Genomic DNA, 16,323 nt, shown 5'->3' on the forward strand with positions numbered 1-16,323 from the left:
TCCACCGGTGAAGAAAAAAAAAGAATTGGCTATGTTTAAAGAAACTGTGTCCTCCGTATCTTTGTCTGGTTAAAAAGGTTCGAATTTTAAGTTCATTTTAAAATTTGAAATTAATTGGATATTCCTATTAGGTTTGTTCATTTAATAATAAAGAATCAATCAAATTCCAAATAAATCAATACTTAAAACATAATGAAAGAAAGGGGTCTGAAGTTAGCTTGCGTGCCAATGTAAATTTCACCTATTCATAAATTAGACTATCTATCTAAGTTTGAAGGTAGATTTGAAAATGAGTTTAAGCAAAAAAAAAATTAAGCAGCTCGAGCTTAAAATCTAAAGTACTTACTTAACTTATTTTAAGTTTATAATAAATTATATTATGTAATTTACATTAAAAACAAATTTATATTAAATACATAATAGCATTCTAATGTAAACATCAAAATAATGTTAAGATGATTGAAAATTTTCAATAAATAATAAAATATATAAAATTATTAAATATTAAAATAATATAATATATATATATATATATATTAAAAAAGTAATAATAATATAGACAGGGCTAAATAGGTTTGGGTTAATTTTTTCCAAATATGGATGGATTTAAGCAAAATTTTATACTCATATTTCAAGTTAGGCCAGGCTTAAAAAATATGAAATATGTTAATATCATATTTAGACCTAACCTAAACCCAACTTGATCCAACCTATGAATATCTCTAATGTGAATTATGGCATGATGGTGTTTGTTAATTTGCAGGAAAGATTAGAGTTTTATTTGATAGAACTTGTGTCTAAATGGGCTTACAACTGCCTCCCTCCATGGTCCCATTGCTTCTCTAATGGGCTATCTGTTGGATACATCCAATCCAACTTTAATTTCTTTACTCCCACATGGGTTGTAGATTAAGACTGTAACTAAAAAGTATTTGGGTTTATAAATTACATTAATCATGTTTGAATTTAAGAGATTGATTGAATCAATTCAAGTATTATATCAACTATAATTTCATATTATTTTTATTTTTTCAGTAGGAGAATGATGAATAAGATTTTTTTCTTAAAAAATTCAAACTTAATTAAAATGCTAAAAAATTATAAGAATGATGATGAATTACAGTTTCATACAATCATTTTCTTATAATGCTTAACTTGAGTAATTTGTGAGTTAATCTAACTTTTTAATATTGAAAATCTAAAACTTAAACTGAATTGATTATGAAATTAGATAAGTTTAGCAAACTTCTTTTTTAAGGATACAAGTCCCTTTAAACATGAATATGTAGTTATGGGAAGCCTCTTACTTGAAATATGACAAAGGGACATAACCTAAATATGTAGTGTATTGGCTAGATGATTCCTTTAGGCTAATTAGCTCCTCTCCTTTTCTTTACTTAATCATATATATATATATATATATGCAAATCATTTAACAAAGTTAAGAGATCAAATATATATTTAAGCTTTTAAAGAAGATCTATTCAACTCACATTTAACAATCAAATAATAAAATCATGAAAAATTTACCCTTGAGTATAAAATAAATTTGTTTATTTCAGAAGATGCTCATGATCTAAGCAATAAAGAGAAACAAATGTAGAATTTTCAGAAAAAGGCAAAAAACTGAATTTATGAGAAGCAAATAGAAGGATGGGAGTATAAAAATCCAAAGTTTGAGAAAAGGAAAATGAATATGGAATGAAGTTGATGGGTGTAAGCAGTTAATGTTAGAGAAGCTGGGAAGAGCCTGTCTTCTTTATGTTATTATTTTCTTTTCTTCTTTTACATGTTTGTTTGGTTTGGCTTTAAATTTGCCGACAAAGATTGATATTTGGACACCATCATTCAACTCATCTCAAATTTGTTGATGGTTGGTGCCGCTGATTTTTCTTTTTCTAGAAAGATATCAACAAAATACAAGTTCTTGGATATTGTGTGTTAAGGATGAGATATCTTTGTCTATGCAGACCAGAGGTTTGCCTCAACCTGGAGAGGGGTTATAAGGAGTGCAAGTTAAGAATTTATATACATTTGGACCCCATTCCTCTTTGCTATTCAGAAAAACCCACTGCAACTAAAAAAAACCCTAATTAATATATCTCTTCTTTCATCATGCCATTGTCATTTCACCTAAAATAGACCCTTCACAATATAATTTTATTCCTAAAATGGTTTATATGAACATTTTAAGTTATTTTATTTGATCTAATTATTTATATCTTTTAATCTTCTAAATATATTTAAAACTTTAAAACAATGAGTATAATTATGTGAAAAAAAAAAGCAAATTATTCTTTAGTACTCATTATCTTTCATATTAATTAGCATGATCAGTAATATAACAAAATCAATGAATAATCCAAATATTAAAATTTGGAACAAACTAAAGACATGAACTAAGTTACCGGACACACACTGATGACATTTAAAACAGCTGTTTGACACAAATTTTGCATGTAATTTTTATTAACTCAATATTAATCAGTTTAGCTAAGGCGTATAACTAATATTATTTGAATTTTTTTAAATAAAATCTTAATATTTGTTTTTATTGTAAAACAAAGACTAAATTAATATCTAAAATCTGTCTAGTATCAAAAATAAAAATAAAAAATTGATCCCTTGTTATTTGTTTTGCTTACAAAATAGGGAGCCAAAAACTTGAATAATATTCACATGAAATTCACATTTCACCAGCTTAGGAATGGCCGACATTACATTCCTTCACATAATATACATATATAAACCCCAAACTTTTACATCTACCGACATCAAAGTAGAGAGGAAACACACACACACACACACAAAAAAAAAAACCCCATAGAAACAAGTCCATGTTGTTTTCAAACATGTCTAAAACAAATATGGTAAGGAGACATGTATTAGAGAAGAAGAGATCATGTTCCAAAGAGAAAGAAAGTGGCTGTTTATCTAAACATCTGAAGAAAATCTACCCGATTGGGCTTCAAAGAACCTCTTCATCTTTATCGTTATCATCCTTGTCCTTGTCTTTGTCACAAAACTCCAATGATTCATCTCTTACAGACCATTCCAGCACTCCCTTGGAACAAAAGATTTCATTGGCACTTAGCTTGATTGCTCCTCACCGTGAGCGAAGAGAGTTCCCCATGGTTGTCAAAACTCATGTCCATCATCACCAGCAGCAGCAGCAGGATCCTCCTGGCAATGGTGAAGTGAGGAGGTGCCATTGGGTTACAAAGAACAGTGGTAAGTTTCTTCACACGGCAACATTGTCGGAATTCTCAACACAACTCTGAATACTAATAATGGTCGTTGGTTTTTAGTGTTAAAGTTTGATAGCAGATCTTCAATCTTTGTCTTCCTTAATTAATTTTTACCACATCCAAGACACAGTAATCAACCTCATTTAAACTATTTTATTACATTTCACAACCAATGTGTTGGATGGCCAGAATTTTCTTTTCATTAGTGAATTAAAATTCATGCTTAATAATAATAAGATATATGATATTTACAGTGTCAAAGTAGTTGCTTTAGTAACAGATAGAAATAAAACAAAGAGAAGAAAAAGAAAGAGTAAAAAGGATGGAAGAAGCTGTTAATAACTTGATGCCAAAGAAACTAAGAAAAGTTTTTGATACAGATAAGGTTTACATATCATTTCACGATGAACAATGGGGTGTTCCTGTTTATGATGACAAGTAAGTTTTAAGTTCCAATTCATTAACATCAAATTTCAGACATCTAATCAACTAATGTTTTTATTGACATCTTCAACTGACATATCAATCAAACAGCAAATTGTTCGAGCTGCTTGCACTGTCTGGTATGCTGATGGATTATAATTGGACAGAGATTTTGAAAAGGAAAGATCTATACAGGTGCAATGTTCTTCAATTTGCAGATACATACTGCAACTTTTCTTTTTCTTTTTCTTTTTGGTATGAACACTGAACTAAAGCTTGCAGTTACCTATTTTTTTTTTTTCTTAAATTAATCATGTAGAGAATCCTTCTTGGGTTTTGATCCTGAAATTGTTGCTAAAATGGGGGATAAGGAAATCCATGAGATATCATCAAACAAAGCAATGATGTTGGCAGAGAGTAGAGTAAGGTGCATAGTAGACAACGCCAAGTGCATACTCAAGGCAAGTTCTAAACGCAACATTTTAATTCATTCTGGTATTCATTTTCCGAAACTAAAAGTGAATGAATTTTGGGGATGAAAATACAGATAGTGAGGCAATATGGATCCTTCAGCAGCTTCATGTGGGGATATGTGAATTATAAACCAACCATCAACAAATACAAATACCCCAGAAATGTTCCACTTAGAACTCCAAAAGCGGAAGCCATTAGCAAGGACTTAGTGAAGCATGGATTCAGGTTTGTTGGGCCAGTGATTGTGTATTCATTCATGCAAGCAGCAGGGTTGACCATCGATCATCTGGTTGATTGTTTCAGATACAGTGAATGTGTAAGCCTAGCTGAAAGACCATGGAGGCACATTTAACTTCATTTCTCTGCTAACCCTAATTCTTTATCTTTTTCCATCGTCCTTTTTGCTCTTACTCAAACACAAACTAAGCTCTTCATGTATAAATTGGCCTGTAAAGATAGCTTTATATAATACGATTGTTTTGTATACATATATATCAAGTGAAATAGAAACCTTGGGTTGTAATTATAAGATCACATGATCCCACAAGTATATAAACATATACGTATTATATCCAACCTCATATTGGTATCTCTGAGTATAGATATGATGGAATTGATGTCCTAACAACACTAGAATAATTGAAAGGATTACATGGTAAACCTGTTTCAGTCTATATCCGCGGGTAGTTGGGAGGGTTAGGTAGATGAAATGTAGTGTTAATATATGGGAGCCAATCATTAACCAAAACTTACTTGTTTTATTGATTTAAACAATTTGCACATATGAGTAAACAGGTGGGCATCAGTACGTGTGTCTCCATCATCAGTCAAGAGTGTGAGGAACGCAAATCAACCATCCACCTTGAAACTTCAACTGGTTTCATTTTGCCCTGAAGGCCCAATGGCCTGCAAAATCCATGGATTTCCCTGCGGCCTGCACCGGCGGTTTAATTCCAACTATCTGCAAAATCCAATTATTCTTTACCTCAACATTGTTAATGTGTGTTTGCCATGAATCTGCTGAAATTCTCAATCCCCTGGAATATATGCAGGCAGCTTATATGGGCTCCTTGTTTTAACTAATCACGCTTTGTCAAATTGGAGTTCTCACAATAATATATGGATTAGGTCTCAATTCCCAAGCTGGATCATGGGGTTGATTCATCTCAGTGCTAATATTGGGTTACAAGTTGTTTAAAATCAAATGATATACATGTAAAACCGGCCCAGCTTTTGCTACTCATCCGGTTCTTAAAAATAAGTTGCATGAAACCGCTGGTTTAAGAGTTCCGGTGAGATTAAAATAATCGGTAAAATTAATGTAATAGTAAGATTGAATAATATAATGATAAAAATATGTTTGGATTCAACCGTGGTAATAGTTAGATAATAATTAAAATTACCATTAAAGATATTTGATTAAACTTATATATAAATAAATAATTAAAAATATATTTTTACATTAAAAATAAAATATATACTAAATTTGTATTATTAATTCATATATCTTTTATTATATATTTATTAAATTATTACAAAAATCAAAATATATATTTTATATAATAATATTAATAAATAGAAAATTTTTGCTTCATTTATTTTGTAAATTTAAAAATACTTCACCTCTCACCTTTTGATCTGAAAAATGATAAATAAAATATATTCTTAAATTCCATCTCACCATAGCTGTGGTGAAATCTAAAAACAACTTAAGTTAGAACTAATATGATATTACTTTAGATTCTTTTTGTTGTTGTAATTAAGGCATTCATTGTCCGTAATAGTGACTAATTTTCTCATCATGATATTTTTCGAAGAGATAAACAATTGGTCACGAAATGTGCTTCATTCTCATGAGTGGAATCAAACGCCGACCACATGATTAAGAGAAGAGATGAGTAATATTCACTACACCGTACCTCATAATTTACTTTAGATTTTCAAACGCAACACAAATTAGACTCTAAAATCAATTATTAATGTTAAGTGCTAGCTTCCTCCACTTTTATCCCATATTAAAGAGCCATTTAGACTCAATTTATGGAATTCATGTTTGTCTCCATGACTGAAATACTTCACCTAAACCCCAAGTTATTATGTTACTCGAACATCTACCCCAATAATATTATCTTCCCAAAAATTATTATGTTATTGAGATATGGGGTTATGTAGGTGTTGGACGTGGATACTAATTTAAAACTGTTAAATATGACTCTTATTTTCAGTCAAATTTGAAAAATAGTCTTTCAGTTAAACTCTGTTTACTTGTTTCAATCAAATACTGATTAGTTTAGATTATTTTACTATTATTTGACTTATGAATTTAGCCTATAAATAGGCTCTTTTACAACCTTAGAAAACAACCATTAGAGATTAGAACTCATAACACATTTAGAGAATTTTGTGTTTACGTTTTGTGGGTTCTTTATTTTCGAGTTTTCGGGGTTTAGTTTTTATCTCCATCTTTTGTACTCTTCGTTCTTTTGCCATTATAATAAAATTATCTTTGCCCGTGGTTTTTTATCCTCTTTGGAGGGGTTTTTCCACGTTAAATTTGTGTGTTCAATTTCTCAATTTATTCTGCTATTTTCTTGTTCGTTGCTTAATCGGGTCGAAATCCTAACAAGTGGTATCAGAGCTAGTTCAATTTTCACAGATCAGCCCATTCAGAGATGGCAACAACAAGGTTTGAAATTGAGAAGCTCGATGGTGAGACAAATTTCAATCTGTGGCAAGTTCGAATGATGGCAATTCTAGTTCAATCAGGCTTGAAAAAGGTTGTTATCGGGAAAAAGCCTGAGAATCTAAATAAAACAGAATGGGAAGAGCTTGATGAAAAGGCTTTATCTGCAATCCAGTTGTGCCTCACAAATACGGTATTGCAGGAGGTATTGATGGAGAAGACCTCATCTGCCTTGTGGAAAAGGTTAGAAACTCTTTATGTGACTAAGTCTCTGGCTAACCGTTTAGTGTTGAAACAACGTCTATTTACGTTTCGCATGAACGAAGGTGAGCTTCTTAGAGATCACATCAGTCAATTCATTACTCTTTTAAATGATTTAAAGAATGTTGAGGTTCATATTGACGATGAAGATCAGGCTATGCTATTATTGTGCTATTTACTCCCTTCATACAAGTCTTTCAGGGAGACCCTGATTTATGGCATAGACAAACTCTCGTTCGAAGATGTGAAGGGTCATTTGTTGAGTAGAGACAAACTCGACAATGAGCTTCATTTGGATAGCAAGACAGATAGGCAAGCTTCCGTTTTGGTAGCATCAAAGAAACGAGATAAAAGGTGTCGCTATTGTAAAAAGTTAGGTCACGTCCAAAGCGATTGTTATAAAGCTGCGAAATAAAAAAATTCTTGAGAGTAACGAGGAAGATGTAGTGGTGCTAATTTGGCCGATGAAAATGGGGATGATTTCTTGTTAGTGTCAACAAGTGATAACACCAAGCTCACGTCCAGTGGATCCTAGATTCAGGATGTTCTTTCCACATGTGTCCCAATAGAGAATGGTTCTCCACATACGATTCGATTGAAGGTGGAGTTGTGCGCATGGAAACAATTCATCTAGTAAGGTAATTGGTATTGGTACTGTTAAAATTAAGATGCACGATGGGACGATTAGGACACTCTCGGATGTCGATATGTACACGATTTGAAAGAATCTCATCTCCTTAAGTATTTTAGACTTGAAAGGATGCAAAATCAACATCGAGACGAGCGGTATTAAAGTATCTCGTGGAGCTCTCGTTTTGTTAAAAGGTAAAAGAACCGCGATCTTTATATTCGGAAGGTTATCGATGGCCGATGAAATCGAACGTCCCTCGTCTGCTTCTGAGTTGAAGTCAACTTGTTTGGAGCGGAGGCAACTTGGTCATAGGAGGGAAAAAGGTATGACTGTTTACGTTGAAGAGGTTCTCTTTTAGATGCGAGTTTTGAAAAGTTAGAACCTTGTGTTCGTGAAAATCGGACCGGGTTAGTTTTGATTTGGCGATGTACAAGTCGAAGGCTAGAAGTCTTCCAGTTTCTAAGCACAAATTCGACTCAGTTAATTCCCTGCATAGTTCAAGATAGGCTCGTGGTGGGCTTTGGCAAAGATGGCGTTGTGGAAATATGAGTCAAGGTGGAGATTTGTTAAATATGACTCCTATTTTCATCAAATTTGAAAAATAGTCTTTCGGTTAAACTCATTTACTTGTTTCAATCAAACACTGATTAGTTTAGATTATTTTACTATTATTTGACTTATGAATTTAGCCTATAAATAGGCTCTTTTACAACCTTAGAAAACAACCATTAGAGATTAGAACTCATAACACATTTAGAGAATTTTGTGTTTACGTTTTGTGGGTTCTTTATTTTCAGGTTTTCGGGGTTTAGTTTTTATCTCCATCTTTTGTACTCTTCGTTCTTTTGCCATTATAATAAAATTATCTTTGCCCGTGATTTTTTATCCTCTTTGGAGGGGTTTTTCCACGTTAAATTTGTATGTTCAATTTTTCAATTTATTCTACTATTTTTTTGTTCGTTGCTTAATCGGATCGAAATCCTAACAAAAACATTAATGGTGATCAATTAGTTTGGTGGTGGAAGCAAAAGAAACATAAATTATCCAAAAAGATGGTCAGAAAAGTGAGATGCAATAAGGATCATTGAATCCCCTTTTTCTTGCACATGCTGATGAATTGTTCCCTAAAGTTAATCTTCCACCAAATGTAACCATCATTTTGCTTCAATGATATTGGGGACGACAAACAACCTACCAAAGCCTCCCCCCTTCCCCCTCCCCCACTTTTTGCCTGCCCCTCACCTTCTCTCTCCTCATTTATCATTTTACCTTCAACTACAATCAATGTGAATATACTAATAATATAATACCAATAAACCCCCCCCCCCCATTGCAAAAAACAAAAAAACAAATGGCAGCAAGAGATTAGGGTTTGCCTTGCCATGTCCAAATTGTCCACAACAGTTCGGTAAGCTTTTAATTTTACACTAAATTGTTATATATAACTTTATGGTCAAATTAAGCAGCTGCTGCTGCTCCATGATTACAATCTTAGGTGGAAAGGCTAAATCTGCTAGCTACAATTACTTCATCAAAACCTGAATGTTTATGAACTTTGGGTTGCACCCATGATTGTAACTTTGTTGATGTTGACCTCTATATAAAACCCAATCTCTTTCCAACTACTATACTACTCCAGTTCCTTCATTTTTAAATATATATATACATACATATATGCTTGACCATTGTCATGACTAGTTTGGAATATAAAGTAGTAAATCATTTGTGCACTGACTTGCGTGTTATATTTTGAGTTAAAATTCGTAGATGAACATTCATTTATTTGAATACGTAGAAGCAAACTAAATAAATTGGTATCTATTATACGAGTGTATTAATTTATATGTTATTTTTTAGTTCGAATTTGTAGAGTAAATATTCAAAAAGACAACATCAGATTATACATTCATGACACAGTTCAACAAGTCGAGCTTAATTGTAGCAATAGTTGTAATCAAATTATATTACCTGAATTCAAATATAAATATCAAATTTGAATAGGATTATGACTATATGTTTTACTTTTTCATTAATTATTTTGCCAATATACTTATCATGGTCATTCATCATTATGCATGGTTTTATAAATGATGAATGACCATATATAAATATATATTATTTATAACAATTATTTAAATTTTTGTCTATTAGTTAAAAATAGAAGAATATCTACTTTTATCGAAGTTTAGAAAATAGTAAAACTTTTAATTTTACATTATGGTTTGATTTTATTTTATAAATGGAATATAAAATATGATTATTATAATACTAAAATCATATATATTCTTTCTTATCTATAACAAATAATAAAAGTTGTCCCCAAATTGAGAATTTAGAATTGAGAAGCGCTTATTAACAAACACAATCAAATTTAAAAATAGAAAATTTAAGGAAATTTTACGTATTTAGGGTTTAAGTTTAATTTATTATTAATAATTTAAAAGCCAGTTGGGGATTTATATTATGTTATCACATTTATGTATTCATATTTTATTGATAAAAGATCTTTTAAGTCTTTCTCAATATCGATATTGAGTAAATTGGTCCATTTTAAAAGAAAATTAGAGCAATTTAATCATTGTCAATTTAAAAGTGAGCAACTAAAGACAATTGATAATCACATTAAAGTTTTCTATCAATTGTACATAATTTTAATTGGTATAATAACAAATTTAACCCTTAAAATTTACACATTCTATCAATTTGGTCATGATTTAAAAAGTTTAGCCTGAAACTTTTATGTGAATGTATAAATGTTGAGGCTAAATTTGCTAGATTTTTTTAGAATCAAGACCAAATTGACAAAATATATAAACATCAATGACTAAATTTATTATTACACCAAACAATATTTTGTACAATTGATGGAAGACATTAACACTATAATTAATTATCCTTAGTTACTCACTTTTAAAATTGACATAAATTAAATTACTCTATTTTTTTTTAAAGGGACTAATTTACGCCATATCAAAATGAAAAGGGACTGGAGATGTTTTTTACCTATTTTATTCATATTACTTTTTAATTATGTGTATTTTTGGTCTGTTCAAAAGTATCATACATTTACATTTTAATTATTTTGCATTTTAATTCTTTGGTTAATATATTTTTATAAACTCGTATATGTATTTTATGTTGATGATATTTTACATAATATTTTCATAGTGATGCAATATAGTAAATAATTTATGTCGCTTAGTTTTTAAATACATATATTTTTATAATGGTATAATGATTTATTTGGCCCTTCAATTTTATTTTTAAAAAATTCATTTTAGCCTTTCATTTAATTTTTTACCTTTTTAGCCTTTAAATTTGAGTTTTTTGTCAAATCACCTTAAAATAGTTAAAAAATTAACGTTTTCTCACTTTGCTAACGTGGTATATATCTAGACTGTCATGTGGATGACACATGAGCATTTAATTAATTTTAAAAATTAAAATTGTTAAAATTATTTAAAAGTAAAAAAATATAAAAATATTTTTAAAAATTTTAAAAATTTTCAAAATTAATTAAATGTTAACATGTCATCGACGTGATAACTTTACTATCTATTTTGAGGTGATTTGACAAAAATATAAATTCAAAAGTTAAAAGAAAAAAGTAAATAGAGAATTAAAATATAGTTAGAAATAATCATTATGCTTTTATAATTTGTGATGGCCGTTCAATAAAGAGAATTTATTTTTGTCATATTTGCATTATTGTTCTGTTTAAAGTATTATCAATTTATATATTTACACATTAATAATTATATTATGCACCTTCATTATTTGTGTCTATTTATGTTATTTTTCATATTTTATGCAATGTCTCAATTAATTTCATAAATTACATAGTATTTCATTTTAATTATAAATTTATTTAGACAAAATTAATCATTAAATCTAGTCTAACATTATTTTGTGTTAATATTCTAGTCTAATATTAGATCTCCATAAATACACAAATTATTAGACCTATATTGGAAACCAAAGAAAAGTAAGCTTATCATAATGATTATTGTATTAGATATTGATGGATGCAAAGAAATAGAATGAATCCTGACTTAGTTCATATTAAATTTTTATGTCCGACTTTTAGTATTTACTAATTTGATAGCTTTGATTTGATATTTCGATCGAATACTAATTATACTTAAAAAGAGTTAACCATGCATCAACTCTGATAACTATTACTAATTTATGCTTTATATCAATCATGTTTTTAGTAAAAATAACATCCAAGTACATAAAGCAATAATCGTTGTTGACAACTTTTCCTTCACTGGATCTAACCCAATTTTGGCAGAAAGATTTAACAAACGGAAACTGATGGCATTTGATTTGTGTATAACGATAGAACACCCTTAATCCTATTAATTGTTGTGGTTACTTCAAACCATTTCACTTGATAATCTACATAAATGTGGCATATGAATATTTACATGTTATTCGGCTTTTCCTTTGAAAACAAAATGGATGAAGTCATCCACAAATTGAAAAACAATAATATATAGAAGATGTGGATGACAGGCGGAAGCACTTTCGGAACAATGAAAATGACATCAATGATGATCAATCTGTGTTTAGCAAATACCGACGTTTTCCTAACCAACAGTAGCTGTACCCCAAAATCAATTTAATAATATCTGCTTCGCAAATCATTTTTATCATGCACTGCTATCAACAACATTTAAATTATTATATTTGTTTGTTAACCTCACTTGCATAACAAAATACATGCAAGACACACTCACCTCCCTAAATACACTACTTCAGATTTCAATACAAAATATGATAAAATGGTTGGATTCAACAACTCGTTTGTCACATATATTCATAAAAAATGGGATGCGATTATACACTACGAGCAATAGTATAATTATAATCTCCACCATGGAAATGCCCAAAGTCACATAAATATTCATTTCCTTTTTAACTTCAATCTACAGATTATTTATCAAACAAAGTTAAGGTGGAAAGTCAAAGGGGACCAAAGGAAGAAAATCAAAGCTAAAGGGTTTAAGGAAAAAAAAAATACAAGCAATTCTACTAACCTCATCTCCCTCTCCACTTGGCTGAAGCCAAAGAATATTTACAGGGGAATTCATCCTACAACATTCCATGCAAAATCCATATCACTGTATCTATCCTAACAATCCATGCATCTCAACTCCCAACAAACCTACAATCTCTTATTTCTTCTTCACTCAACTCAACTTGCCTCTTTTGGTATCACCTCAAATCTCAAAACTGGCACGATGTACCAAGCCTCTGCATCTGCTTTTGACCTATGGTAACAGATTTTCGTTTACTGAAAGCCGGCTTCAGCAACTCCTGGAACTTCTCCAAGAATAAGATCCATTCCTCTTCATTCAAGTCAGCCAGCTTCACAAAGCTCACACTTGCAGGAAGTTGCTCATTTGCACTCCTATGCCCGGATGAGCTTGTAAGATACCCATTTTCTTGTTTTGTTCCTGAAAATTTGGAATATTTCTGGCTCTTGTCACATAAGCAAGTATCTCTAAGTGACATTGAAAGCTTCGAAATGGATGGGATCCTTTCAAGAGCTTCGAAAGGAGAAAAACCATTCTGCTCAGCTTCCAATTCACTTTCTTCATCTTCCTCAAAGCATTCCTCCAGCTTCGAAAGTGGTAAACGGTGGTGGTTATTCACAAATCCATTTCCAAATTGGAATGATGCTCTGGTCATAGAATCATCAGTTACCATTTTTGGGATGAACTCCAATTCTGGCTCCTCACAGTCAATTTCAAACTGGAACTCTGCATCTCCCACTTCAGACTTAGGAGATGACAGCTCCCGCTCTGCAATCAACCTCCTTGCCTCAAGACAAACAACTTCTAGCTCACTAGGTTCCTCCTCTCCAGCTCGAAATTCTCTACTCATCATCTGACCAATTTCAGCAAGACAGAGACCGAAGGCTGCAGCTTCCTTGAGGAAAATTGTGCAGAGAACCAGAACACGTAGGCAAGCTTCCCGTATCATGGGGAGTTCCCTTCGCAGCATCTCGCAATCTTTAACAGGATCAAGCTTCTCTATGTACTCAAGTTCATCCTCGGAGAAAGGAATTGAAGCCTGAGGCCAATGAATCCACTCAAAGTATGGATCTTCCAAAGTTTCTGGCAAGCAAAGGCCATGATCAATAGGAATGAGTTCTACCTGACCAAACCTCCCAATGCCATCAAGCTTCCGCACTAAAAGGTTTCCTGCATGCCTGTCTGTGTTAAATATTCGTATATCAAGTATCCCTATGCGGTGCACGGCAGAAACGGGGAAGCTTGAGGTTCCATGATCGCTAGCATCAAAATCATGTGGTATAAATTGTTGGAAAGACGCAATCTTGCTAACCAGATTCTTCTTGAGAGGCTTATGTGCATTCACCCCATCATTGACATTGAAGACTGAGTGAGTAATCTTCACCAGAGCAGTCGGAGGCACATTCGCAAAATGACCGTAGTCCAGAAGGTAAGCCACAACTTCTCTAAAACCTGTCTCCCCTACTCGGACAGATAGTTTCAAACCAGGTTGTCCAAGGGCTTTCCCAACAAAGCCTTTTGGATTGTTTGGTGCAAAAGGTTCTTCATCTGTTGGCTTCACGATTGCAACACTCTCACCTCTGGAATTCCTGAAGTAATAGGCACCTCCAAGGCCACTATGAACAGGAAGTGGATCAACACCCATCTTAATCGCCTTAACAACATCCTTAACCAGAATTTTTAATACGTTAAAGCTATCAGAATGCCCCAGTATCTCAATAGGACCACTCCTATCTCTCTGCTGAAGGTCCCTTCCAGTAGGCGACAGACAAGGAGTAGAGGAGCTTCTATGGAGATAGTTCCGTGTCAGGAGAAGTGGAGAATCATTCCGAACGGCACTAAGATCATTCTTCAACTCCACATCGCCAAAAGTCAGCGAGCTTTGCTCTGTAGGGAAATTAAGGGCAACCTGCAACCTTCTCTTAACTGTATGAGCATTGTCACTGCGATCTAACTCCATGCCCAAGACACAGCCGGTCTCAGTCTGAACAAAAACCCGTCTTCTTCGGGTAGGTTGTTTCTCTTCCATCGCATTGTTCCTAGGATATTCCCCTCCAAGAGGACTCTTGAACACTGCCACAGCCATCTGAGTTTGAACAGGACTGTCCAACTTACGCGACATGAAAAATCGAGAAAAACCGATCACGGCTTTCCTGGTAGCCGGCAGAGTCGAGGATGGAAGAGAACTTCTTGTCCTTCAAGAAGACCCCAAACTCCAAAGCCAATAGCAAATGAACCAGAAAAAACTCTAATTTACCAACAATCATCAAATAATAAAACCAAAGCCAAAAAGCCCAACACAGAAGCTAGAAGAGAAAAAGAAAAAAAAAAAAAAACCCAGACACCAGATCGCAGACGAAAATGAAGATCTATCCCTACACTACATTAAATGAGCCATCTTTAGCACCCATAAACAGAATCGAAGCCCAGAAAACCTGTAAAAAAAACCAAGATTTGATTCAAAACACTATTCTGATTTAGCACATAAAAGAAATACTATCATTATATAAGCCAAAGCATTCTCCAAATGGTTAGATTTAGCTTAGTAAAGTAGCAGTTACTACAATGAATGCATTCGTGAAATACAAAACAAACAGAATCTCACATCCAAAACAGAGTGAAATTAATGCATTTCTTCTAACATATTCAAGGAATCTACTAAAAGACAAGGAAGCCGCTAATATGAATATTAGCTTAAAATGCATCCATATTAATAACTGATCCAAGAAACTTCCACAGTAAATAAAAAAACGCCTAAAGAAAATTAAAGATTTTTAATTAATTCCAAAAAAAACATAACATGGATAAAATCTCAAGACATTGATCTTCAACGTTCCATTCTACTTAATACCCGACACTGAACCTACGAGTTGAAGAAAATTAACTTACCAAATTCCGAGATCTGAAGGAAAAGGAACAAAGAAATGCCGATTGAACTTTAATTTCGAAGAAAACAAAAAAAAAAACAGAAATAAAATCTCAAGTGGACGAGTTCAATAAAGAGAACGAATCAGGGAGAGGGGGGAGTGTAAAAGGAGGCAAGGAATCGTCCGAGTTGACACAGTTGTCTAAACACAGTAAAGCTTCCTTGTCTCTCTCTTTCTCTCTCAATCTTTTTTTTTTTTTTTTAATTCCTTTCAGCTAGGTCTCTCCTTCAACGAAGAAACGCTCTTTAACTCAGTTTTTGCCCTTACCTTGCTATTGAGTTAAATTGACTAACCCTAGTTAACTCTATTACTACTTTCATTTTTCATGTTAAGGGGGGCAATGGAAGGATCTAGAACTGGGAATTTTGGCCGTTGGATGTAGGGGGAAGAGGGCTTGGGCCGTTGGATGTGCTTTTGTTTTTATTCTGCATTTAGTCTTTAAACATTTTAATACTTGTGGAGGCGACGTGGACATAGTGGATTGGATGGTGACGTGGCGGGAGTCACCGTCTTTCCAGGAAGTGTTAGCAAATGGCCCGGTTATTGCTAACTTTTTATTTGCCGATTTGATCTGCGATACCTAAATGACCCTTGTGATGAAATCACCAAAATACCCCAATTTTGTTGAAAAAGC

At 32.5% G+C, this 16,323-nt stretch overlaps 2 protein-coding genes across 2 annotated transcripts; one reads left to right on the forward strand and one right to left on the reverse strand.

The window, feature by feature from the left end:
- The first annotated feature begins 2,743 nt into the window (after window positions 1-2,743).
- On the forward strand, window positions 2,744-4,721 carry LOC108478834 (uncharacterized). The gene is made up of 5 exons (XM_017781290.2): window positions 2,744-3,231; window positions 3,629-3,686; window positions 3,783-3,866; window positions 3,991-4,132; window positions 4,219-4,721. Exons 1-5 carry the CDS (start codon window positions 2,838-2,840, stop codon window positions 4,495-4,497), a joined length of 957 nt encoding a protein of 318 aa, XP_017636779.1. The 5' UTR covers window positions 2,744-2,837; the 3' UTR covers window positions 4,498-4,721.
- Window positions 4,722-12,608: 7,887 nt separating this feature from the next.
- LOC108479308 (phosphatidylinositol 4-kinase gamma 5) lies at window positions 12,609-15,973 on the reverse strand. The gene is made up of 2 exons (XM_017781830.2): window positions 15,652-15,973; window positions 12,609-15,197 (listed from the first exon to the last, which is right to left on the reverse strand). Exon 2 carries the CDS (start codon window positions 14,882-14,884, stop codon window positions 12,953-12,955), a length of 1,932 nt encoding a protein of 643 aa, XP_017637319.1. The 5' UTR covers window positions 14,885-15,197; window positions 15,652-15,973; the 3' UTR covers window positions 12,609-12,952.
- Window positions 15,974-16,323: the final 350 nt, after the last annotated feature.

This window comes from Gossypium arboreum, chromosome 12, assembly GCF_025698485.1.
Source record: "Gossypium arboreum isolate Shixiya-1 chromosome 12, ASM2569848v2, whole genome shotgun sequence".
NCBI lineage: Eukaryota > Viridiplantae > Streptophyta > Magnoliopsida > Malvales > Malvaceae > Gossypium > Gossypium arboreum.